Source organism: Telopea speciosissima, chromosome 1 (genome assembly GCF_018873765.1).
Source record: "Telopea speciosissima isolate NSW1024214 ecotype Mountain lineage chromosome 1, Tspe_v1, whole genome shotgun sequence".
In the NCBI taxonomy this organism is placed as follows: Eukaryota; Viridiplantae; Streptophyta; class Magnoliopsida; order Proteales; family Proteaceae; genus Telopea; species Telopea speciosissima.
Window position 1 is genome coordinate 32,787,331 of NC_057916.1, and position 25,857 is coordinate 32,813,187.

The window sequence follows — 25,857 nt, forward strand, 5'->3', positions numbered from 1 at the left end:
CTTGGAGGTCGAATCAAGCAAACCCAGCTTCGCATCAAGTCACCGCTCTGGAATGATGTTCTTCTTTCTCCTTCGTTTGAGATCTGTTGGACTCAACACTAGGTTCCTTAGGTTGTGTTTGGTTGAAGGATTCTCAGGAGTCGGCTTCGACGGAATCCGGATTCTAGATTTTAAAGCGTGTTTGGTTTCTCGGAACACGGTTCCATGTTGGAATCCAAGAATATACTAGAATCCAATTTTATGTGTAATTTTAGAATACACAAGAATTCACCCCTAGGGCGAATTCTAAAATGAGTCCAGGATTCTTGGCCTACGTATTTAAGATGAAGGATTCTTGTGGATTCTAAAAATCGAGCTAACCCTAAACGCTGAACTCTCTCATTCCTCTCTCACGTTGAACTATTTCTCCTTCCTCTCTCACGCTGAACTCTCTCTCCTTCCTCTCCATTGAAAGAAGCTCCTTCTCCGGCGGTGAAACGAGTCGTCCTTCTCCGGCTCAAGCTCAAGTTTCGGATCTGGTCCATACGGCAGTGAAATCTGCTTCTCCGGCTCAAGCTCTCGCGTTCCTCTCAGACGCAAGATATTTTCTTCTTCTTCTTCGTCGTCTTCATCTGTGACTGTGGCTGAGAAATCTGCTGCTGTTGTTCTGTATAATATCGTTTTCATTTTATTTCATGCGAAGCCCCTTTTATATTTATTGTGATAGGATTTTAGGTATACTCTTTTTGTTTAGCTGAAGTTGTATATAGATTTCTTCTGGAGCTGTTTATGAAAAATGATTGATTCGTGGGTTGCATATGTGTTTCTTCAGAAAAGACCATGATTTTCTGGTTTGCGGTTTCCCATGTGAAAAGAGATGTCCCGGATTCCTGTTTGATTTCTTGATCTCAGAATCGTGGTCTGTTTTTATTTATTTATATAATTTTTTAACATATCCTCTTTAGTTTTATTTGACAGTTATGGTTCTTAAATTTGTGCAATTGATTTATTTTTCCTGCATCAGTTTATAAATCGTTAGAGCTTATTTTATCAGTTTGGCTTCTGCCAGATAATGTTTTAGACTGAGTTATGTAAAACAATGTGCTTTACTTTGCTTTCTCGCTTCTACATTGTATTTGGATGAGAACATGCTTCAAAGAATCATATCTAAATTGGGGGGAACCATTTCAAATCAGAATCTGCCAATCTGGATTTGGACTAGAAACTCTTAACACGCTGATCTGCTGGTGATATCCCAAGTCAATATCAGCAAGATACAAATTACTGCCCCTAAATGGGATAGACTGCCAATAAGTTCATTTCAACCTTTCAAGCACCTAACATATAATAATAATACAGAGCATTGGGCACTGAAATGACCTGTACAAGCACACATGTCGAATATTGAAACAGACCAAGAATAATACCTTAATCAAAGGATTTATTTATAATATAATCTTGTTTAAAAGCTTCCTTCTAATATAATGATGCAATGGTACTGGTTATGTAATGAGAATGCTGAGTTGATACAAATCTCAGTCACTTTGCAGTGGCCAGAGGAGGTAGGGGATAACTCACTCTCCCTTCTCACAAGGCCTCAGTGACTCCTGCTTCTCCTTCAGATATTCTTGTTGCCTTGAAGGCCAAAGCTTTTAGACTTGAAGGTTTGTTAGAGTTGTTAGTAGATATGTAACAGAGGTAGTTTGGGAACTAGACTTGGGACTAGTTGCCTTATTATGTATTTTATCTTGTTTGTCCTTGTTTACCTTGTACCTCCCTAGGGAGGTGGATGTAATAACTCCATTAGTTCTATTCAAGTAATATAGAGTGTGGAGAAGTCTCTCCAACACACAAGATTCACAACCGAAATATCCCTCTCTATTCTCTTCTTGCTCTCCTTCTCATCTCCTTCTTCTTCAACCTCTCCTCCTCTCACTTACATCTCTAACCTAAAATCCAACTTGGTATCAGAGCTTTAGGTTTGAGAGTCGTATCAGTCCTCTTTCTCTTTTCTTTTCCTCTCCTTGAAATCCTAAGACACAAGGAACTTCAAGGAAGAGGCATCTATGTGAACAACTTGCTGTAGATAGATGAAATAGGTTCTTTGCAACCTGTTTAAGTGTTTGAAGATGATCCTTGAGCTGTATTGAAGCCCCATTGAAGTGTTTGAAGCCAACCAAGCTTCACCTAGGTTTTCCGCCAGCTCAAAGTTGCAGCTCCTGTCTTTTCTCCTCTCGGCATGGGTTTGGAGCTTGGAATAGCTCATTAGGATCGTACAAGGATGCTCTTTATGCCCCATGTGTGTCTCCTTGCTGAAGGGTTCTCTTGCTAGAGCATAGCTCATTTTCGTGGGGTTCCTTTTTCTGCCCAGGTATAAACCGTGACTGCTGCTTCCTCTTTTTCTTGCATTTGGAGTACCATGGACTCCTCCCTTGGTCGAGAAGTGTTTATGGATACCTTGTCTAAGGTCTTAGAACTTGTTTGAGTGGGTGTTTCTCCTTGGAAGGTGTTGGGTGAAGTTCTGTCCATATATTACCTGTTTTTTTTTCCTGCTGGAATTTATTTCTTGAGATTGGAATCTTTATTTGGGTTGAGTGTGTACTCCCCACCTTGTTTGGAGTTACTTGTGCATGGTTAAGTGCCTCTTTTATCCCCATAATATGGCTGAATCTGATGCCTCTGGGCTTGGCACGGCTGAATCACAACCTCCTCCGGCAGCCTCACAGTTTGTCTTTGATAACTCACACCCACAGATCTCCATTGTGAAATTAGACAACACCAATTATTTGGATTGGTCCCACTCAGTGAAGCTTTCCCTTAGGAGCAAAGGGAAACTTGGGTATATTACGGGTACCATTACTGCTCCAGCTCTTGGTTCCCCTACTTATGAGAAATGGGAGACCGAAAATTCCACAGTCATGACATGGCTCATCTTGTCCATGAAGCCCGAGATTAGGAGAAGATTTATGAGAAAGGAAACTGCCAAGGCTATTTGGAACAGTGTCTCCTAGACATTTGACAAGGTGGGTGACTCCGCCAAAGTTTATCAACTTCACCAAAAAATTAATGCAATCAAACAGGGTGACAAGACTATTTCTGAGTACTACAATGCCTCTATTAGTCTTTTGGAGGAGTATGATCATTACAGGGATCTCCAATTGACCAACCCAGCGGATGAGGCAAAGGTGTATCGTGCTCTTGAAAAGGAGCGTGTCTTTACTCTTCTTGGTGGCCTGAACCCTAAGTATGAACCCATCAGGCTCTAGATTTTGGGCAAGTCTCCTCTTCCATCTCTTGATGAGGTTTGCAGCTATTTACAGAGTGAGGAGACTCGGCGTGTTGCTATGGCACCCGCTCCCGCATCATCCCTTGAGAGATCAGCTCTCAATTCTTCCTCTTTCCGGGACACCCGTGGTGGTGGTAGAGGCCAGGGGCCTACTTATGGGGAGGACAGAGTAGTGGAGACAGGTGGTGCTAGTGGAGGTGGCAGAGACAGATTTAAATGTGATCATTGTGGGAGATCTGGGCACACCAAAGATAGATGTTGGACTCTTCATGGCCATCCTCCTGGTACACGTGGTAGGGCTCGTGGTGGCCGCCGAGGGGGAGCTCGAGGTGCCCACTCTGTTATGACTGAGACAGATGCTACACAGGATGACTCTACTTTGGCTGATGCAGTGTTTCGCAAGGTCATGTCACAACTGAGCACATCTCATACATCCACAGTGGCTAGCTCTTCTTCATCCTCCGCTTTGCAGGTTTCCACCTCAGCTTCTACTGCAGCCTAGTCTTGGGTCATTGACTCTGGTGCCACTGACCACATGGCTGGTGCGTCCCATTATTATGATTCCTCTACCATTTGCTCTGGTAAGGATAAGGTTCGGGTGGCCGATGGCTCCCTTTCCTCCATCTCTGGTAAAGGCAGTATCCCTGTTACCTCATCTATTTCTCTTACATCTGTCCTTTATGTTCCTAACCTTACCCTTAATCTTCTCTCTGTGAGTCATTTGACAAAATCTTTAAACTGTTGTGTCACTTTTTTTCCTTCTCATTGTCATTTTCAGGATTTGGTGACGAAGAGGATTATTGGTAGTGGACGTGAGGAGCAAGGCCTTTACCTTTTGGAGCCTTTTTTGCCCACAGCTCAGTCCTATGTGTGTGGACGTAATCATAGTAGTTGTGTGGAGTCTGTTATGTTATGGCATCATCGTCTTGGCCATCCATCTTTTGTTGCAATGAGGAATTAATTGCCTCACTTATTTTCTTCTGTTGCTTCTTCTCATGTTTTTCAATGTGAACCATGTATGTTTGCCAAACATTGTCGTTCCTCTTATCCATATCATGGTAATAGAACTGCTGCTCCTTTTCATATTGTGCACACTGATGTTTAGGGACCTTCCCCTACTACCTCTTTATTTGGCTATCGTTACTTTGTGTCCTTTGTTGATGATTTTTCTCGTGCTACTTGGACTGTTCTTATGAAGCATAAAAGTGATGTTTGTGATGCATTTAAAACCTTTTATCAAATGATTCTTACTCAGTTTGACACTCAGATCGAAATTGTTCGATTTGATAAAGGGGGGGAATACATGTTTGGTGGCCTCCAAACCTTCTTTACTAATAATGGCATTCTCCATCAGCTAGCGTGTATTGATACCCCCCCCCCAACAAAATGGGGTTGCTGAGAGGAAGAATCGCCATTTATTGGAGGTCACCCGTAGTCTCTTGTTTGGCATGCATGTCCCCAAGACCTTTTGGTCTGCTGCTCTCCTCACTGCCTCTTTTCTCATCAATCGCATGCCTACCAAACTTCTTGCTTTCCAATCTCCCTTGGACATCTTATCTCCCAAGGCTTCTGCTTCTCTCTTCCTCCTAAAGTCTTTGGGTGTGTTTGTTATGTGCATGTAAACAAATTTGCACATACTAAACTTGATCCCAAAGCCCTCAAGTGTCTCTTCCTTGAGTACTCTTCTACTACCAAGGGTTACAAGTGTTATCATCCTTCTTCTCGTCAGTGTCTTATTTCCAAGGATGTCACCTTCCTTGAATCTGTTCCTTTCTTTGCCCCTTCTCAGCATCCTCTTCAGGGGGAGAATTGTGGAAGTGAACAGGCTGCTGATTTCCTTCATCCTCTACCCATCTCTCTCCTTACACTTGACATTGGAAAGCACAGGGCTATGGATGTAAATGTGAATACAGATTTAGTTGCTGACAGTGGTACTGATAAGGAGAAGGATTACCATATTACCTACAAGAGAGGTGAAGGCTTACATAATGAAGGAAAGAAGACCGACCAAGAGTCCTCTTTGGATCCAGATCCACATCCTGAGATCCATCCTTCTCAGTCAAGTGACATCCCTTCTCCTCCATGTGATTTAGACCTTCCTATTGCTGTTAGAAAAGGGAAAAGAGCTTGTACTAATCCTATAGCCCAGTTTGTTTCCTATGATGCTCTTTCTCCTACAAGTATTACCTTTATTATTGCTCTCTCTACAGCTTCTATTCCCAGGAATGTCAATGATGCTATGCTTGACCCAAAGTGGAGACAAGCTATGTCTGAGGAGATGATGGCTCTTAAGAAGAATGATACTTGGCAATTGGTGGATCTTCCTAAGGGACGTGTCCTAGTTGGATGCAGATGGGTCTATACAATCAAGTACAAATCTGATGGTACTGTGGAGCGATACAAGGCAAGGTTGGTTGCCAAGGGGTACAGTCAAGTCTATGGGATTGACTATCAGGAGACATTCGCTCCTGTGCCTAAGCATAACTCTATAAGAGTTCTTTTATCACTGGCTGCCAATGTCAAGTGTACATGCCAGTTAGATGTGAAGAATGCCTTTCTCCATGGTGACTTGGAAGAGGAAGTGTACATGCAACCCCCACCAGGCTTCAAAATGCCTTCAGCTGAAGGGAAAGTGTGTCTCCTTAAGAAGGCACTATATGGTCTCAAACAGTCACCAAAGGCATGGTTTGAACGCTTTCGACAGGCTATTCTGAAGCATGGATATTCCCAAAGCCAAGCTGATCACACACTCTTTACCAAGCGGGGCAATGGTACCATCACTGCTCTCATTGTCTATATGGATGATATTGTTGTCACAGGAGATGATATAGCTGAGATTGGTACAGTAAAAAGCTACTTGGCACAACAGTTTAAGATCAAAGACCTGGGCCCCTTGAAGTACTTCCTAGGAATTGAAGTATCAAGGACTAAGAAAGGAATCAACATATGTCAACGGAAGTTTGTTCTTGATTTGTTGACAGAGACAGGGATGTTGGGTTGCAAACCAGCAAATTCTCCTATTGAGCAAAATCACAAACTAGGGGAAGATTGTGGTCCTTCTCTGGTTGATGCGGGAAAGTACCAAAGGCTTGTTGGGAAGCTTATCTGTCTCGCTATGACACGCCCAGATATCTCATATGCAGTGGGAGTGGTGAGCCAATTTATGCATGCTCCCAAAAGTGGCCACTTGGATGTCGTGTATCGCATTCTTAGGTATTTGAAGTCTTCCCCAGGGAAAGGACTGTTGTATGCCATACACAATCATTTGAGAGTAGAAGGTTTCACTGATGCAGATTGGGCTGGCTCTATTGCAAACAAGAGATCTACCTTCGGCTATTGTACCTTTATGGGAGGTAATTTGGTTACATGGAGGAGCAAAAAACAGCACGTTGTAGCTAGATCCAGTGCAGAGGTAGAATTTAGAGCTATGGCTCATGGAGTGTGTGAACTCATATGGTTGAAAAGACTTGTTCAGGAACTGGGATTTGACACTGAAGGCCCTATGAGACTCTATTGTGACAACAAGGCTGCCATCAGTATTGCCCATAACCCTGTTCAGTATGACAGAACTAAGCATATTAAGGTTGATAGACACTTCATCAAAGAGAAGATAGACTCTGGCTGCATTTGTACTCCTTTTGTGAAGACTGGTGATCAGCTGGCAGACATTCTCACCAAGGCCCTTGCCTCTCCTCAGTTTAGTTCTCTTCTAAGCAAGCTGGGAATGCATGATATATATTCTCCAGCTTGAGGGGGAGTGTTAGAGTTGTTAGTAGAAATGTAACAAGGGTAGTTTGGGAACTAGACTTTGGACTAGTTGCCTTATTATGTATTTTATCTTGTTTGTCCTTTTTTACCTTGTACCTCCCTAGGGAGGTGGATGTAATAACTCCATTAGTTCTATTCAAGTAATATAGAGTGTGGAGAAGTCTCTCCAACACACAAGATTCACAACCGAAATATCCCTCTCTATTCTCTTCTTGCTCTCCTTCTCATCTCTTTCTTCTTCAACCTCTCCTCCTCTCACTTACATCTCTAACCTAATATCCAACTAGGTTTTAGCACATGCTGCCCTTTGTAATCTGATGGGAAAAATTTAGAAAAAGAGGAACAAATGAAAATTTTCAAGACAATGCTGCATTAGCCACATGCTCTAATGAGAGAATATCCACAACTTTTGTTTGGGCTTCAGATAATGCTCCTTTCAAGAATATTAATAGATCCAATTTCAAGACAACTAGGAAGACTCGACTAATAATAGACTGTAACTTGTTTGAGGTCTCGTCTTCTTTTTATGACCCTCACTTACTCTTTTTTCCCCTTCCACACAACAGAGGCTGATACTTTTAATAAACTCTTACAAGTACAATTATCTACAATTATCTCAACCAATTAGACAAATAGAGCAAATGCTAGGAGGACCTAGGTAAGTTATCTATTAGACCACCCCCCCCCCCCCAAAAAAAAAAACATTGCACCATATGATATCCCAACCAATTAGACAAATAGAGCAAATGCTAGGAGGACCCAGGTAAGTTATCAAGTAGACCATCCCCCCACCCCCCCCCCCCCCAAAAAAAAAAATTCATTGCACCATATGATATCCCATAGTTCATTGCCTTTTGTTTAAGGAGGTTTTTATTCGATGAGGTCTAATGCCATTTGGGGTTCCTCTTGACAGTTCTCTTGTCAGTATTAGTGAAGAGTGACTTGCTGGAAGTTAAAGGTTCTAGAAGGACAAGGAAAATGCAAAAACGACAGAGTTGGAACTAATGTGAAAGATTCAAATACTTATTTAGTTATATCATTCATCCAGAAAAAGAAAAACGTGTTGTTTACACAAGATGAAACTAGATAGACAAGAACAGGAGAAGGGTATTCAAGTAGCTTTATCAAAATAGTTGAGAGGACATTGTGGTGATGATCCTCTGCCCCTAGTTACTTTTTCTAATAAAATTAAACCTCCATTTACTAATCATTTCACCAGATCCATTAGGTTTAATTTTCAAGTACAATACAAATATGATCTATACATGAGCAAGAAAGTGCAGGGGATCTAAGAAAGCAACTCATGTAATAGTGTCACCTTGATGTGGTCTAAATCATCAATTTGACCTGATTATCCCTAAACCTAGGGTAGTTTTTTCTATTTAAACTTGCTCCCCTGCTGTGATCCGATGAGAATAGATAAGAGGCTTGGAGGATTGAAATGAAGGAGCAACGACGGCTATATTTCTGGGAGCAAACTCCCGGTGAATATGAAGCATAACCTCTCTCTCACTCTTTAATTTAAGATTACAAAATAACTTTATTTTAAAGCAACAAGTACAGTACAAAGCATAGGATAAAAACCAAGAAATGGCTGAAGCCAAGAACCTTCATGGAGAACTCGGTGGGTTAAGGCCCTAAATACAAAAAATATCTATTGACCCATTCTTGGCCAAATCATTGGCTGTAGATAGCACACATTCTCCATAAGTAAGAGAAGTTCCCTTGATAGCACACTGACCTGGCTTTACCCATCAGTTACCATGCAAGCCTCTTTAGAGCTCCATGTGCATGTGGGGTCAATAAGATTAGTTCAAGTTTTCAGAGTCACAGTACACGGTTATTAGTAAAGGCTGGCTATTGTAGAGTTTCAACAAGATGATTTCTGATAGAATTGTTCACTTTTTACTATGATTCTTACATGCACACATCTATTTCTTATTACTAAGATAAAGACAAGTAGATAATTACTTGTTTTAAGTAAAGTCCCGGTTGAACTGGTGATTCAATGGTCCAGTTTAAGTATATATTTTGTTTTTTACCTTTTATTGTTTATGTTTGGGTCCACATCCTTTTATTGTCTATTTAGACTTTAAGGGGTAGTTCTGTCACTGTCTAGTTATAAGACATGACTAAGTTGTATTTTTACTTTCTTGTCTTATTTCCCTTTACCTCCCTAGGGAGGCTTGTGTAATTTGGAAGACTTAATTAATGAAGTTAATATGTGTGTTGAGAATCACTCAACACACATAATCGATTTCTCCCATTCTCTTCTCTTCCTCTTCTTCTTTCCTCTTCTCTCCCTCTTCTTCTTGCTACAAACTTCGCCTCTTACTAGATTTGATCCAACCTTAAGTCTCAACTTGGTATCAGAGCCAACATCTCTGGTTTGAGAGTCGGCTGAGCTCAGTGATCATCTTCTCCTCTCTTTGGAACCCTATAAATGTAAAGGGGGTTCCATTAGAGGCTGTATATGTGAGATACTATACTCCTCACAGTCTTGGGAGTGGTATTCTCTAAGTTGGAGAGAGTTTAGGAGCTACTGAGGGTGATTTAAAGCTATGAAAGAAGAATGCCAAGTTACCGCCAGCCTGTGAAGCTTCTTCTTGGTTCTCTTTCTCTTCTCCATATCTTGGCATGAGACCTATTGGAGTTGCATCGCCTAGGGGTGTTGTTTCAGACCCCACATCTCTTGTTTGTTGAAAGGGAATGCTACTTAGCTTCCAGATGTCTTGAAACCTTGGAAACAGTCTCTGTTTTTTCCGCCAGCCTTGGTCTGTCTCAGATTCGATCCTACCTTTGGCAGCTTGGCTGGCCTTGGAACTTGTCCCATTTATGTCGTATGGGAGTGTCTTTTTGAAGCCCTAAAATCCTGCTCTTGAAAGTGGAGGATCAGAGGACTGCTACTGCTCTTTTCCTGCTGCTATACAGGTATCGGCTGCTCTGTTTTTTGCTGTTTTTTGAGGCCTGCTGTATTGGATGACTGAATGTGATTGAGAATGGACTGCATTGTATCTTGATACACTTATTGGGTGCTATGAACTAAAGGTTGCTGGTTCTTGGGTTGAGTTATGCAGTTTCTTGCTCTTTATATGCTTGCTGGTTCTTAGGCTTGGTCTCAGCCTATTGGTGTGGTTGTTTGAGTACCATTTGTGTGTTGGTTTGCCTCCTTGGTTGGGTTGAGTATATTCCCCACTTGCGCAAACAACTTATATTGATTGTTGAAGTGTTTGCCTAGTATGTCCACTGTGTCTGGACAAGATTCTGAGGTCAGTGGCCCAATTACAGCCAGCAGCCCAAGTGGTGGTTTCCCAACCATGGCTTCCTTTGACAACCCCAACACCCAGATCTCGGTTGTGAAGTTGGACAATACCAACTATTTGGATTGGTCCCGTTCTGTGAAGTTGTCCCTACGCAGTAGGGGAAAGTTGGGGTACATTACTGGGTCTATCACAGCTCCTGCTACCACAGATCCAGGCTATCTCAAGTGGGAGACTGAGAACTCCACTGTCATGACTTGGTTGATATTCTCCATGAAACCTGAGATAGGTCGGAGATTTATGAGTAAGGAGACGGCAAAAGATATTTGGGACAGTGTATCCAGAGTTTTTGATAGAGTTGGAGATTCAACAAAAGTGTATCAAATTCTCCAAAAAATCATTCATATGAAACAGGGTGATAGGAGTATTTCTGAGTACTACAACTTTGTTATTAGCCTGTGGGAGGAATATGATCACTATAACAATCTCCAGTTGTCCAATTCTGATGATCAGGCAAAGGTCTACAGGAGCCAAGAAAAGGAAAGGATCCTTATTTTGCTTGGTGGTCTCAACCCTGAATATGAGCCTCTTCGCCTGCAAATCTTAGGGAGATCTCCCTTTCCATCTCTGAATGATGTGTGCAGTTATTTGCAAAGTGAGGAAAACCGGAGGACCACTATGGATATTGTACCCTCAACAGAGAGGTCTGCTCTTGTTTCTAGTTCCCACAGAGACTGGAAAAGTGGGGGGAAAGGCCAGGGGCCATCTCATGGAGATCACCGTGAGAGATACAAATGTGACCATTGTGGCAAGCTTGGACATACCAAGGACCGGTGCTGGGATCTTCATGGGCAGCCCCCTAGTATGCTTGGTGGTTCATCTAGTGCCCGTGGAGGCAAGCGAGGGGGAGCTAAGGCTCACTCTGTGACATCTGAGTCTGAGCCACCTGGACCGCAGCCGACTCCTAATTCCCTCTCACAAGATGATATTGCAGCCTTACGTCGGTTGATGTCTCACCTTGGAGGGTCAGCTACTGGTTCTACCTCTGGAGGGTCTACTACTTCTGCCTCAGCTCTGTAGGTCTCATCTGCTGCCCCTACTACACCCACTTGGATTATTGACTCTGGAGCCTCTGATCACATGACTGGTATGTCCCAGTATTATGATTCCTATTCCATTTGCTCTGGCTGGGACAAGGTAAGGGTTGCCAATGGTTCCCTTTCCTCTGTCTCTGGTAAGGGTAATGTGCGGGTTACTCCTTCTATTTCCCTTGAGTCTGTCCTTCATGTTCCTGACTTTGCTACTAACCTATTATCAGTGAGTCACCTAACCAAATCCTTACATTGCTGTGTCACTTTCTTTCCTTCTTATTGTGTTTTTCAGGATTTGGAGACAAAGAGGGTTATCGGCAGTGGGACTGAGAAAGGAGGACTCTATCTTCTTGAGCCACGGTTACCTGCTCAATCTACTGCTGCAGCTTATGTTTGTGGTCGGAATGACCATAGTACTTTGGAGTCTGTTATGCTTTGGCATCAACGTTTGGGCCATCCCTCTTTTGTTGTCATAAGAAGACAGTTACCCTACTTGTTTACTTCTTTTCCTGCATCTTATGTTTTTCAATGTGAATCTTGTATTTTTGCTAAACATTGTCGCACATCTTATCCTTATCGTGGTAGTAGATCTACTGCACCTTTTTCCCTTGTTCATACTGATGTTTGGGGGCCTTCTCCCACTACTTCTTTATCTAGATTTCGTTATTTTGCTTCATTTGTGGACGACTATTCTCGGTCTATTTGGACTGTTTTGTTGAAACAAAAGAGTGATGTTTGTGATGCTTTTAAAGATTGTTATCAACTTATCAGTATTCAGTTTGGTACTCACATCAAAATTGTTAGATCTGATAAGGGGGGTGAGTACATGTATGGGGGGCTCCAACAGTTCTTTTCTGATAATGGCATCATCCATCAACTGGCCTGTGTTGACACCCCACAGCAAAATGGGGTGGCTGAACGTAAAAACCGCTATTTGCTGGAAATCACCAGGCGTCTTCTCTTTGGTATGCACGTGCCTAAGACCTTCTGGTCTGATGCACTTCTTGCCGCTGCCTTTCTTATTAACCGGATGCCAAGTCCACTCCTTGGCTCCAAATCCCCCTTGGCTCTTCTTTCTCCTCAATCCTCAGCTTTTCCCTTGTCTCCACGAGTCTTTGATTGTGTTTGTTATGTACATGTCAACAAATCAGCCCGCACCAAGCTTGACCCCAAAGCTCTCAAGTGCATCTTCTTGGGCTACTCTGATTCCCAAAGGGTATAAGTGCTACCATCCTCCTTCCCGAAGGCGATTTCTCTCCAAAGATGTCACCTTCTTTGAGTCTATTCCTTTTTTTTCTTCTTCCTCTCGCCATTCTGTTCAGGGGGAGAGTACTAGCAGTGAACAGAATGCGGATGTAATTCTCTTCCTATCTCCCTTGCCTACCTCCACTTCCCCATTCCTATTTGATATTGGAAAGTACAAAGAAGTGGATGTTGTTGATATTGATGCTAGCAGGGAAACAGAATACAAGGGTACGAGATTCAAAGAAGATGTTGTATTCACAAGAGGTGAATCCTTGTTGAATGGAAAAGGGAAGCAACCATGGTACAAGCAACCCTGCCAAAATCCCTCTTTGGATCCACATCCTCAGTCTCATGCTCCTCTCTCAGGTAATTCCTCTCCTTCTGAACTAGATCTTCCCATTGCTATGAGAAAGGGGAAGAGAACCTGTACTAATCCCATAGCCCAGTTTGTTTCCTATGACTCCATTTCTCCTACAGGTGTTGCTTTTTCCACTGCTCTTGAGTCTTCTTCCATTCCCAAAAATGTCACAGAGGCCTTATCCAATCCAAAATGGATGCAAGCAATGACGAAGGAAATGGTGGCTCTAGAGAAGAACAATACTTGGACACTTGTTGATCTTCCCAGGGGGAGAACTCCAGTTGGATGCAGATGGGTTTATACAATCAAATATAGATCCGATGGTACAGTGGAAAGGTACAAAGCTCGTCTGGTTGCAAAAGGGTATAGTCAGGTGTATGGCATTGACTACCAGGAGACTTTTGCCCCTGTAGCCAACCATAACTCCATCAGGGTTCTTCTTTCAGTAGCAGCCAATAAAGATTGGTCAATGTACCAATTAGATGTGAAGAATGCATTTCTTCATAGAGATTTAGCAGAAGTAGTATACATGTAGCCTCCACCTGATTTTAAGTGTCCCTCGGCTGAAGGGAAAGTGTGTTTGTTGAAGAAAGCTCTCTCTGGCCTAAAGCAGTCCCCTAAGGCCTGGTTTGAGAGATTTCGACAAGCCATTCTGAAGAATGGGTATTATCAGAGTCAAGCTGACCACACCTTGTTTATCAAGAGAGGTAATGGTACAGTTACAGCCCTCATTGTCTATGTTGACGACATTGTGGTGACTGGGAATGATGTTGCTGAGATAAATAGATTGAAGTCTTATCTCGCTAAACAGTGATTTGTCTTGGATCTTAGTATCTAAAGAGGACGAAAGGATGATGGGATGCAAACCAGCTACTTCCCCATTGATCCGAATCATAAACTTGGTGATGAATGTGGTTCTTCTCTTATAAATGCAAGCAAGTACCAAAGGTTAGTTGGGAAACTAATCTATCTCTCCTTGACTTGACCACACATCTCTTATGCAGTTGGAGTGGTTAGTCAGTTCACGCACGCTCCCAAGAGTGGACATCTGGAAGCAGTGTATCGTATCATTAGATACTTGAAATCCTGTCCAGGAAAGGGTCTTCTATTTGCCAGGCATGACCATTTGCAGATTGAAGGCTACACAGATGCTGATTGGGCTGGTTCAGTCTCTGACAGGAGATCTACTTCTGGGTATTGTACCTTTGTGGGTGGTAATCTAGTTACCTGGAAGAGCAAGAAACAACCAGTTGTTGCTCGATCCAATGCTGAGGCCGAGTTTAGGGCCATGGCCCATGGAGTATGTGAGCTCATATGGCTGAAAAGACTACTTCAAGACTTGAGCTTTGAAACTAAAGGGCCAATGAGACTTTATTGTGACAACAAAGCTGCCATAAGCATTGCCCATAATCCGGTTCAACATGATCGAACCAAGCATATTGAGGTTGATCGCCACTTCATCAAAGAGAAGCTGGACTCTGGGTGCATTTGTACTCCCTTTGTGAAGACAGGTGATCAAGTAGCAGATATCTTCACCAAAGGTCTCTCTCCTAGTCTTTTTAGTACTCTATTGTGCAAGCTGGGAATGTATGACATTTATTCTCCAGCTTGAGGGGGAGTGTTAGAGTTGTTAGAATATCTTGTATAGGGGTAGTTCTGTCACTGTCTAGTTATAAGACATAACTAAGTTGTATTTTTACTTTCTTGTCTTATTTCCCTTTACCTCCCTAGGGAGGCTTGTGTAATTTGGAAGACTTAATTAATGAAGTTAATATGTGTGTTGAGAATCACTCAACACACATAATCGATTTCTCCCATTCTCTTCTCTTCCTCTTCTTCTTTCCTCTTCTCTCCCTCTTCTTCTTGTTACAAACTTCTCCTCTTACCAGATTCGATCCAACCTTAAGTCTCAACTCCCCCCTTTTCTTTTTTCTCTTTTAATGTAATTCTGAAGGGGTGATATTCTTTTTAGAGTGTAATATGGCATTTCACTGGTAGCTATGAACATTTAATCTTATTCACCTAGTAGCTGCTTAAATAAGAACCCAAAATTCGATAAAAGCAATAAAAAAGTGCAATGCAAGTGGCTGCTCTCTCTTCATTTCTGGACTTACTAGACCAATGGTTCTTGTGATTTGTGGGCTTCAATTCAGAATTGGAGAATTAACTTGGAAAGGCTTTGAATGAGTATGGTGGTAGCATAGGATTTGTTTTCTGTTAGTCTTTTCTTTTATTTTAGTTATTTGTAAATTCCAAGCTCCACTTGATGGGTCTTTAGCTCAAATTGGTAGAGCACTTGGAACATGAGCATGTTCCAGTGATGGTGGTTCGAATCCACCAAGGCCCTTTTTATTCAACTGTTCATAGCATAGTCAGTTATGACACTAATCCACACAAGAACCCAAATTTAATGGCATCTTTGAAATTTGACAAAAATTTTATATGTATGTACTTAAATTAAATGGATATGGATTTTTTACCATATGTAGAGATCTCTGTTGTTTGAAAATGCCTGTACTATGAGTTTTGCTTTGTTGAACATAACACCAATTAGTGCTAATTTTGTAATTTTTATGGACACATGAAAAATTGGGAAAGACTTTCTTTTGAGAATTTTAATCCAATTTTTTGATTATCTTATTTTTTATAAAGTCATATTAAATGTATGCATATGTTGTATAACAAAACAAGGTTAAAATATTTTTCCAGACAAAATTCAAGTAGAATCCAACTGACAGACTCCGGGTAACCAAACAGTCTTACATATGGATTCAGAAGGATTCCACCTGACAGACCCAGGGCAACCAAACAGTTTTTCAACGGGATTCCACCTGACAGACCCAGGGTAACCAAACAGGTTTTTTATCCGAATCCAATCCACATGAACCAGATTCTTAAGAAACTGATCCAATTTAAGAATCCGACTCGTCTGACACCTTCAACCAAACACAACCTTAGAGTTGCCTTGGAGTCTCCTTTCAAGCCTACATAGGATCAGCTGGTGATATCTGACCATATCTCTTTGTAACTCAGAACTAGACTGCACAAACAACGAGGCAAAACAGAGTATCGCCAGCTATGCATTTCAGCTCCTGTATTTTTCTCATTGGGATCCATTAGAGGTGAGTCCAAGCTCTTTGGATCGCCATGGGATGTGTTTGATTAACAGTTATAGGTTTTGGTAAACCGATTAACAGATAAAAGATGAAAGGGAAATCAAGCAAATAGAGAACTTAAGACAAAGAAAAAGAAGGTGTAACATGAACAGTGCCAGTACCAGTCACTTTAGCTAAGGAACCATCAGCTAAAGTAACACTAGATGAGAACTTTTGGAAGGAGGAAAGTATACCTAAAACACCAGTCATATGATCCGAAGCCCCTGAATCAATGATCCAGGGACGAGAGGTAGCAGTCGAAAGACATGCAACGGTATTACATGTCTGAACAAAGGTGGCAGTTGGAGGCTAGGCTGATTGAAAAATCTAGAACTGTGTAAAACGAGCATACTCCTCATCAGACAACTTCACAGTCTTACCTCAGGCTGTGGAGATGTAGAAACAGCAGACTCAGTAGTAGTAGCAGAGTTGGCAAACTGTTGTTGGGATGGTTTGCCATGAAGTTTCCAACAAAAAACGTTGGATATGTCCTGAGCGACCACAATGGTGACAAGTCTTCACCGAATTGGAACTATCAGAAGCACCCTGAGTACCCAAAGTAGGTGGTTTACCAGAACCAACCCCACGTCCACGACCACCACCATCATTACCATAACCACCATTATCAGCCCCACTATTGGGTCCACGGTTGGGTGGGAAAGAGGCCAAAACCGATGTATCAACTGAAGTAGTAGTTTCACAGGAGACACGCAGAACCCTGGAAAATGCTTCGGACAATGTGGCTACTTTATCGCCAACAAGAATTTGGGAACGGACGGAATCAAACTCCTTCCCAAGTCCTCCCAAAATCCCAAAACAGCGAGCTGCTCCCGCTGATTTTGCATTTGTTTCACATTTGAAGTAATAGGAAGTAGAGAATTCAGCTCCTCATACATCCTCTTGAAATCAGCAAAATATTGGGTCAAAGGGCGACCTTTCTGTCAACCCAATAGAACTCTTGAGACAGATTATAAATACGAGAAAGATTGTTTTGTCCAGGGTACAGAACATTAAGGTATTCCCACAGCTCCTTGACAGTGTCAACGTATGTCACCAAGTCAACAATTTGATGCTCCATAGAATTCAGCATCTGTCCCAAGATTCTAGCTTCAATAGTATCCCATAGTGGGTCATCATCAGGTTTAATTTTAAACAACTGATCCTGCTGATCATGTCCGGTCAGAACCAACTTAACAATTTTCTTCCATTGTTGAAAGTTGGTGATTCTTTCCAATTTCTTTTTGATAATACAGTTGGAGGAAGAAGAGAAAACTTCAGTCATCACAGTCTTCGAATTATCGCCCATAATTCACAACCCAACGGATGGAGTAAAATTGCAGAAAACAAGATGTGAAAATATTCTAGAAAAATCAATTGTCAAAACCCTGACAAAATCAATTTTGACAAACACCCTGACAAAAATCGATTTCAAAAAATAGGTACTTCAAGTAGAATTCTGCCACTACAGTAGCTTCCAAAGAAGGACAGCACACTCCAACAATTCCAACCAATAAAAAAGAGTCCAACAAACCAACAAAAACAAATTGATTTCTCTCACCTTGAAAAATCGATTTCAAAACCCTGACAATGCTGCCGATTTTTGTTCTTCAACTTCCAATGCAATATTCACTCCATCAATCATCCACAAACAGATATAGAGACCTAGTTCTTAATTTAAGACATGAACTAGTCTCTAAACAGCCTCAAAACACAGCATACGGTGCTGCACCCCTTCAACCAGAAAATTAGAGAAACCGCAAGTCTTCAACTATGCAAGAACACTTCAATTCAACTTGTAGGGTTTAAGAAAAGAGAAGAAGAGAACCTAACGGAACTGTAACAATGCCTATAGCTCTGATACCATGTCAGTTAGTGTAAAAAAAAAAAAGAGAGAAAAAGAGAGAGACGATGGGCAGAATTGGGAGTCACAAAACTATTATGATCTCCCTCTAACCCTTCATTAAATAAAATTAATAAGGGCAAAACAGGGAAATAACAAACTAATAAAATAGAAACAACTTCCTAAACTACCCTCTTCACCTCTCATCTCGGTATTAGCACTAGGCACTAATACCGAGAGCTATACAGTTCTCGCTAACAGGCTACATGGATCCTTGCCCTCCAATCAGCTCTATTCGAGGTCATACTTAATAAAAGGCCTATGCTATGCATGTTTTTCCTCACTTCTCCTAAGTTCATTTTAGGTCGGCCCTTGGCTCTTTTAGTTCCTTCAATCTGAATCAAATCACTCCTCCATACTAGAGCATCCAAAAGGCCTCCGTTGAACATGTCCATGCCACCTCAAACGACTTCCAAATACACTAGTACAACAATTATACTAAAATAGCATCCTCAACAGGACCTTCAGGCCATATTACTTTTGGGCTAGGTTGGATCTGAAATAATCCTGTCCACCTTAACCGTTATCAAAGAGTACCTTCATTTATAGCCAGGCCATACTATGTTCTATCAATCCTTACTGTCTGATCCCATAATAATATAAATGACCTGTACCACCTATACTGTAATGCTTTCAACTCTTCAGATATCCTTATCTTTCTCTTTCCATTGGTATCCACAATGTGGTAGCAGGATTTCAAAGCTGCTTCCAGCTACTTGTTCAGCCCATAAAACTATCAGATCTGTTCATGCTTAGTCCTTGGGTCAAATACAATGTTCGAAATTTTGATTGAAATGGTAGAAATTTGACAAAATATTTTGGTTTCGATGGACCTTGAACGGAATCACATGCAAAATACAAAGAATAAATATCTTGTCGAAATGTCGATATTTTGATCGAAATAATCAAAATGTGACATTCCTTCACACAAAATACCAACTTTCGAGTCGAAATTATCGAAATTAAGAAAATGAATCGGAATTGTAAGAAGCATTTCAAATTTTTTCAAGAACTTAAAAATCTTTGGAAATTCAAACCTTTCCCAAACTCATTCAAGCTCCCACAACAAGATTGCAAAGAGATATTTGGGTTGAAATTCTAAGAAAAAGGTAAGTCCCCTAAACCTTACCATCCTAGTTCAATTTTTGCTACATCTGAGTTAAGTTTGAGTGTCTGCACTAGAAAATTAGGGTGCGAAAATAAATTACCACTTTGAGTTTTATCCATTTAATTATTTTTACATCTAGTCATTCACTTCTGTGTATTTATGCTTAAATAAACAACCCCAAAGTTTCATTTCAAAATTCTTAGCACTTTCCTTATTTCCCCTAATTTCCCTTCAATTCCCAAAATTTTACCAAATTTCGACCATTTCAATAGATTTTGCCCATTTTGATAAAATATTCCAATTTCAACAAGGGTCAAAATGACCCATCTAGTCCAAATCTCAAGCCTTGGTCAAATCTAGACCAAGCCTGGCTCATGAGCAGATCTATACTCTTTCTCACCTCCCTTCATCTGGAAAATCTCCTCCCGTCAGGATTCCATCTGGGTCAATTGGGTCTACTCCCATCTTCTCAAGACGGACTCCATTTGGTCTGCTTCTATTCCCTCTTACTCCTCTTGGATTTGGCGAAAGATTCTCCTCCTCCGCCCCCTTGTCCTCGGAGGCACATCAACCTCTATTGTTTTTTTTTGGGTGAATAAAAAATTCATTACCAAAGGAGAAAAAGAATTACAAAGATCCCCAAATGGGGAAAAAGAAAAAGGAAAATAAAAAACAGCCAACCAAAGCGAAAGCTAAGGGGGGGGCTGGAGCAACAAAAGAGACATTAGAGAGACCCTAGGAGTCAACAATGAGCCTGTTCCTTGGGGTATCCAAACAAAAGGAGGGGGGAGCAAGCGATAACTTTGCTTTAATTTCAAAAGAAATGGAATCCCAAATCATCTGATAAGATCGAGAATTGGAGGTCCATTTCCTAATATTGCGTTCCATCCAAATATGGTCAAGGGCAACACAAAAAGCCATCTTTCCAACAGAGTCACAAATAGAGGAGCCAGCATAGGTCATATCAATCCAGATCCACTCTGTAGAGAAAGGGAGAATTCTTTTATGGGCTGGCCAACATTTGCTCAGAATGCCCTTCCAAATGGCAGCTGAAGTAGGGCAGTCAAAGAATAGGTGATTCATATCTTCAACATTATTCCAATAAAGGCAGCAAGCAGGGGGGACAGAAATCTGACGGCTGCAAAGGAAGGCCTAAGTTGGAAGGCAATTGATGAAGCCTCTCCAGGCCGTGAAGCAGTGTCGAGGAATGTGGAGCTTGAACCAAAGAAGCTTCTGCCAAGGAACCGAAGGGCCTTTTGTTCGAATGTAATTCCAAGCTGCCTTGGAGGAGAAGGAACTAGAGTTAAAAGACGACCAAGTAACACAATCGTCTCTAGCCGCAAACCTTCTTGGAATGGAGGGGAGCTCATTCCAAATAAGGTTCAGAGAAGTGGAGGAGGAGTGGGAAGGGGCCCAGCCAATGTGATCAAGGATATCAGCAACCAAGGAGAGCCTATGGAGGCCAGAAGCATAAATGATCCTCGAGGTGACCAAGTGGAGCAAAATCCTCTTTGGATGCCAGTGGTCCAACCAAAGGTAGGAGGAGAGGCCATCACCAATCTGAGTTCGAATAACCTGAAGAACTAGGTGACGGCTAGCAAGAATTTTGCGCCAAACCCAAGAAGCGTCAGACAAGGCTGAAGCAGTCCAAATTGAGTCATGCCGGAGGAGACCCAAATATATCCATTCAACCCAGATGCTTTTCTTATTAGAGACAATCTTCCAGATAAGTTTGATGATTCCAGCAGAGTTCACATCTTTGATTCTTCTGATGCCTAAGTCACCTTCCTTCTTAGGGAGACACACAGCAGCCCAGCTAAGGGGATGAAGGAATCTAGAGGATTCATTGCCCTTCCATAGAAAAGAGGCCAAGAGGGACTCCAGGGACCTAATAGTTGATTGAGGCAATCCATAAATGCCAGACCAGTAGATGTAAGATACCTCCAAGACTAATTTGATAAGAACCAACGTGCCTGCATAAGAGAGAAGCTTGCCTTTCCACAGTTGAATTCTTTTCCGTATAAGGTCCAACATTGGGGTGCAATGGTGAGCAGAAAGCCTTGCAGGAATCAAAGGGAGACCCAAATACTTGACTGGCAGCTGCCCCTCAAGGACCTCTATTGTTGATGGCTCCTCCACCTCTCTTTGGCTTGATCCTTGGCATCCTCTTGGGGTTCTTTACAATGTCTTTGGGCCCAGGTCGATTTATTCTTTTGGTCTTCCCAAAGCTACCTCTCTCTCCTCCCTCATTTCTCTAGGTTCTTGGACCCCCCACCCCTCTCTTAATCCCTCTATTCTCTCCCAGATCTGGCCGTCCCTCCCCCCCCCCTTCCACCCATCCTCCCCTCCTCATGCGGATAAGGTCCTTTGGCTCCCTTCCCCCAATGGCCTATTTAGCTCCAGCTCAGCCTGGAATTTTGTTCGAGACCCTAGTCCCAATGTCCCCTAGACCAAATTAGTTTGGTTCAAAGGACATATCCCTCGCCACAGCTTTACAGCTTGGAGAACCCTTAGACTTTGCCTCCCCACCCAATCCTTCCTGTTCCACCGCAATATCCCTGTCTCCCCATCTTGCACCCTTTGTTGGAATGGCCATGAGGACATAGCCCACCTCTTTTTTGTTTGCCCATTCACCTCCCTCATCTGGAAAAAAGCCCTCTCCACGATCTGGCCCCGCTGCAGAAGACCCCTTGCCTTTGATCGAGAATGGCTTTGGTTGGACATGACATTCTCAGGGACCACTATTTGTGACACTATGGAAAAGCTTGTTTTTGGTGCCGCTATTTACCATATCTAAATGGAAAGAAACCTCAGGAGATGGACTTCCAACTCTCAATCTTTTGATTTGATTTGGAAAGCCATCTCCTTCGACGTTTCCTCTAAGCTCAGTTTTATTCGCCACAGACACTTTTTGGATACCCTAACGAACAGACATATTGTTGTATCTTGGGGTCTTGATTCGTCTCTCTAGCAGTCTCCCACCTCTGCGTCGGTCGGGTTGCTTGTTCTTTGTTTGCCCCCCTTTTTCCCTTCTCTCTTGTATCTTCCCCTCCCCCCTCTTTCTCCCTGCCCCCTCCTAGGGTTTGGTAATATATTTATTCACCAAAAAATATTAAATGACAATTAGATAACAAGTATGAGAAAGAAAAATCTGTAGGAGATGATGCAACTGCAAGCCAGAGAACATCATACAAAAAATAGCTCCACAGTCACAGGTTGACCAAAATCAATGTAAAGACTCAAACTGATTGAGAAACAAAAATCTAGCTTGAAAAAATACTCAACTTTATCTTAAAAAGAGAGGACATGTATACATAAAAAAAGAAAAGTCTTATATATTCAGAAACTCCATGCGGTTTTACCTAACAATAAAAGTATATGCATAAATGTGTATAGCACACATAGTAGAGTAGGACCCTAATAATGTCTGATATGGAATAGGTAAAATACTCTGATAATTAAGCAAGTGCCTGTAGATCGTTATGAGGCCTTTTTGCCGAGAGCACTGAACAAACAATTTCGATGCAACATTTTCGACTGGCTCCACCTTCAACCCAGAAATTGATTTCAGAAGTTCACATGTACTGGAATTTGAAACCTGTATTTACATTGTGACACAAATACACTTCAACTATACACATGAGAAATGAAAACATGTTTTTGTTTCAACTGAAATAATCCAGAATTAATTTACCTCAACAATTGTGGGAACAGAAGCAATTTTTGGAAGGGGTTGGAGGGCTAATACAGAGAGAAATGCATCTGTATCAACTTCATACCTAATTGATTGTTCAAAACTCTCAAATTAATAAATCTAATAAAAATATAAAATGTTATCTCAGAGACAAATGAAGAAGGTCATAAGTTGAGAGTTGCAACACAACCAAGAATTGGCAAAAGATGATATAAGGTAATGTACTAGGCCCCCATTAGTATGAAAACTGATTTATGTATAGATATCATGGTCCCATTCGAATTGTCAACATTCAAATAGTTGTTTTTTTTCCCTTGGGGGAGGGGGAAGGCAGGATGCTGATTAAATGTCTGAAGCAATGTTTTTGGCAGTATCTTCGAAACCTATAGACTTTCTTGTGTATCCTCTTATCTATATTCCAGTGAAACATTAATGATTCAAATAAAAGCTTACATTATGAACTCCCCTCTTATGGGTCATCCAGACCAAAACCATGAGATCATAACAAGACTCATGGAGAGGAGGGAAAAGAAAGAATCACGGAGCAGAACAAGGCAATATCAATCCCAAAACATAGTTTATGTTTACGAATCTCACTACATCTTTTCCCTCCTTTGCCTGAAGTAAAGCTTTGAGCTACTACTATCAATTATCCAAGTTTCAACAAGATATACAGCCAAAAAAATGCAAACCTACATCAAATCATTAACTTCTATAACAGTGAAGGAAGAACATCATCTAGCAACTTGCCATTAGATTGATTCAGTGCTGCGCGTGTGTCTAGTGTATAAGCTGTTTTGTTAGTTGGGAGCATAGTTTGACTGTTTGAGAAACCCAGGTCGAAATCGAAATATTTCTCTTTTGGGGCGAAATTTGACCGAATATGGTACATTTTAGTTGGCCATTTCGGTGGACAACTGACCACATATTAGCCCGAAACTTTCTGGGTACCCTTGTAGTACCCAGGTGCCACTAAGAGGAGGGTGAATTAGTGGTTCAAAAAAATTTCTCTTGTAGTCTTCAATTGACAACACAATTGCAGCACTTCCACTCTTCCAATTTCAGATTGGACGCGGCAATCCCGTAATTACCAGTCACATAAACAAAGACACATCCACCTCATACCACAATGTGGCTGGGTCTACCAGGCAGTTCCCACCACTCTGCACAATATGCACTTCAAATATATGCTGAAAATAAAAGCAAGACAATAACACCAGATATACGTGGTTCGGCCAAAGTGCCTACATCCACAGAGGAATACCCGTATAGGATTTCGTACTTCCCCAATACACTGCTCAAATTCTGATCACCGCAACAATCCAGGTGCAACAACACCTGCTTCTCACTGTTCCTACACAATCTAGGACTACAACCCCAAAGCCAATCAAGCCCCATCTCGATTGGAATTCCAATGTCAAATAGGAAAATCAATTACAAGCACTTTTCCCAATACATGAACAAATTAGGGTTTTCTCAAACACGTAAGCAAACCCCAGATCAAAAATAAAACTTGTAGAATAAAAGAATACCTCTCTCCTGTGTATTCCAGTGATCACTCTACTATAGGAACCCTCCGAGAGTCGATGCACAGACCAATCAATTAATGTATTCTGTGCATAACACCTTCTTATCTGCATTTTCTGCCTCTGAAAGTGACTCCAATGGATTCCTCTCGAAAAAAACTAGTTTAAAAAAAAAGGGCTCCCTATTTGCACATAAAACGAAGTATTTATGGCCTCCTGCAGTTTGTATGTCCAAAACCCTGATCAAGGGGTGTTTTAGAACTTTTTCAGAAGGGGACGGGGTTTTCTGCAATAACTGAAAGTTCTTCGTGACAGGCACGCACGTAACTTATATGGCTTCACTTCTGTGTATGAGTATCGTACTGCCGCACTGTGTGCACAACCATTCACATTCAAGGCATGGGAATCTTTCCCGATTGCACCCTAAGCAACTCCTTCAGTTAACTAGAGCTCACGAAACAAAATCTTACTCATAAAACGCTCATTTCATACCAAAGTCGACCCAAACAAATTAGAAAATGGCCTCTGTAACCCCAAAAACGTGATTACATAATGTGTTGCAGGAAAAATTGGCAGAAACTCACTAAAAAGCTCGAACTTTTCACAAAGCACTCCCATTTTGATTCTTTTTCGCGTACTTCCATGGAAATCGTTGTATCTCCTTCGTTCGAACTCATAATGACACGATTCCAGTTGTGTTGGAACCACGACTCAACAAATTGCATTCCTAATGTAGAAACCTCTGACCAGATATGCCATCTGGCCCTCCAAAATTGGCGTCAAAGTGAACCCACCTGCGTGAATCTGTGATTTTTGGAACTTTTACTATATGGGGACTTAACCTGCTGCTTCCAACCACTGCCAAAGCCTTTTTAAGGTTGTAATATACTGCCAAATACCATCACACATGCCCGGATACATCAGTAACGCTGCCAAATTACCAAATTGCCCTTGGCACTCAAACTGACCTGTTTGCACTACCGGCTCACTGTTTGACACCTCTAGTACTGCCACATCATATAATACACTGAAATATATGTCTCAGACATATTCTCACTATTGCCAAACTAACAAATGACCAAACTGCCCTTATCAACTACATATTATATTGTTGACTTTTTGGCTTCCCCAGTACCACCAGATCACCTGTGCATCATCTGAAACTACTGTGCCAACAATGACAACCTACACTCAAGTGGACCAACAACCCTAATTCAGCATCTCTATTCATATTTGAACTTTTAGATTGTTAAAACAAAAAAAAAAAAACACCCCCATAATAGTAGTTTGGATTCAGACCCTAGATTGGTACCGTACACTATGTTTCGATACCCTTTTTATTATATAACTTATTTTACACATAATTTAGTACCAAAAATATAACATACAATAAAAGAAATTGAAATATGTATTAAGAATGAAGAAAAACCATTAATAGTACACCAATGTCAAAAAAGTGTCATCTTAGACAATTAATAGGGATTGCC

General features: G+C 41.5%; 1 protein-coding gene across 5 annotated transcripts in view; it reads right to left on the bottom strand.

Annotated features, from left to right (window-relative positions):
• LOC122669976 (putative ion channel POLLUX-like 2) overlaps positions 1-25,857 on the bottom strand; it is a 162,851-nt gene that overhangs the window by 74,804 nt on the left and 62,190 nt on the right. For all 5 annotated transcript variants that reach the window (XM_043866924.1, XM_043866918.1, XM_043866909.1 and 2 more), the window contains 2 exons: positions 22,845-22,929; positions 22,601-22,748 (listed from right to left, as the gene is read on the bottom strand). In XM_043866924.1, coding sequence (XP_043722859.1) covers positions 22,601-22,748; positions 22,845-22,929 — 233 coding nt within the window. The remainder of the gene's footprint in view (positions 1-22,600; positions 22,749-22,844; positions 22,930-25,857) is intronic.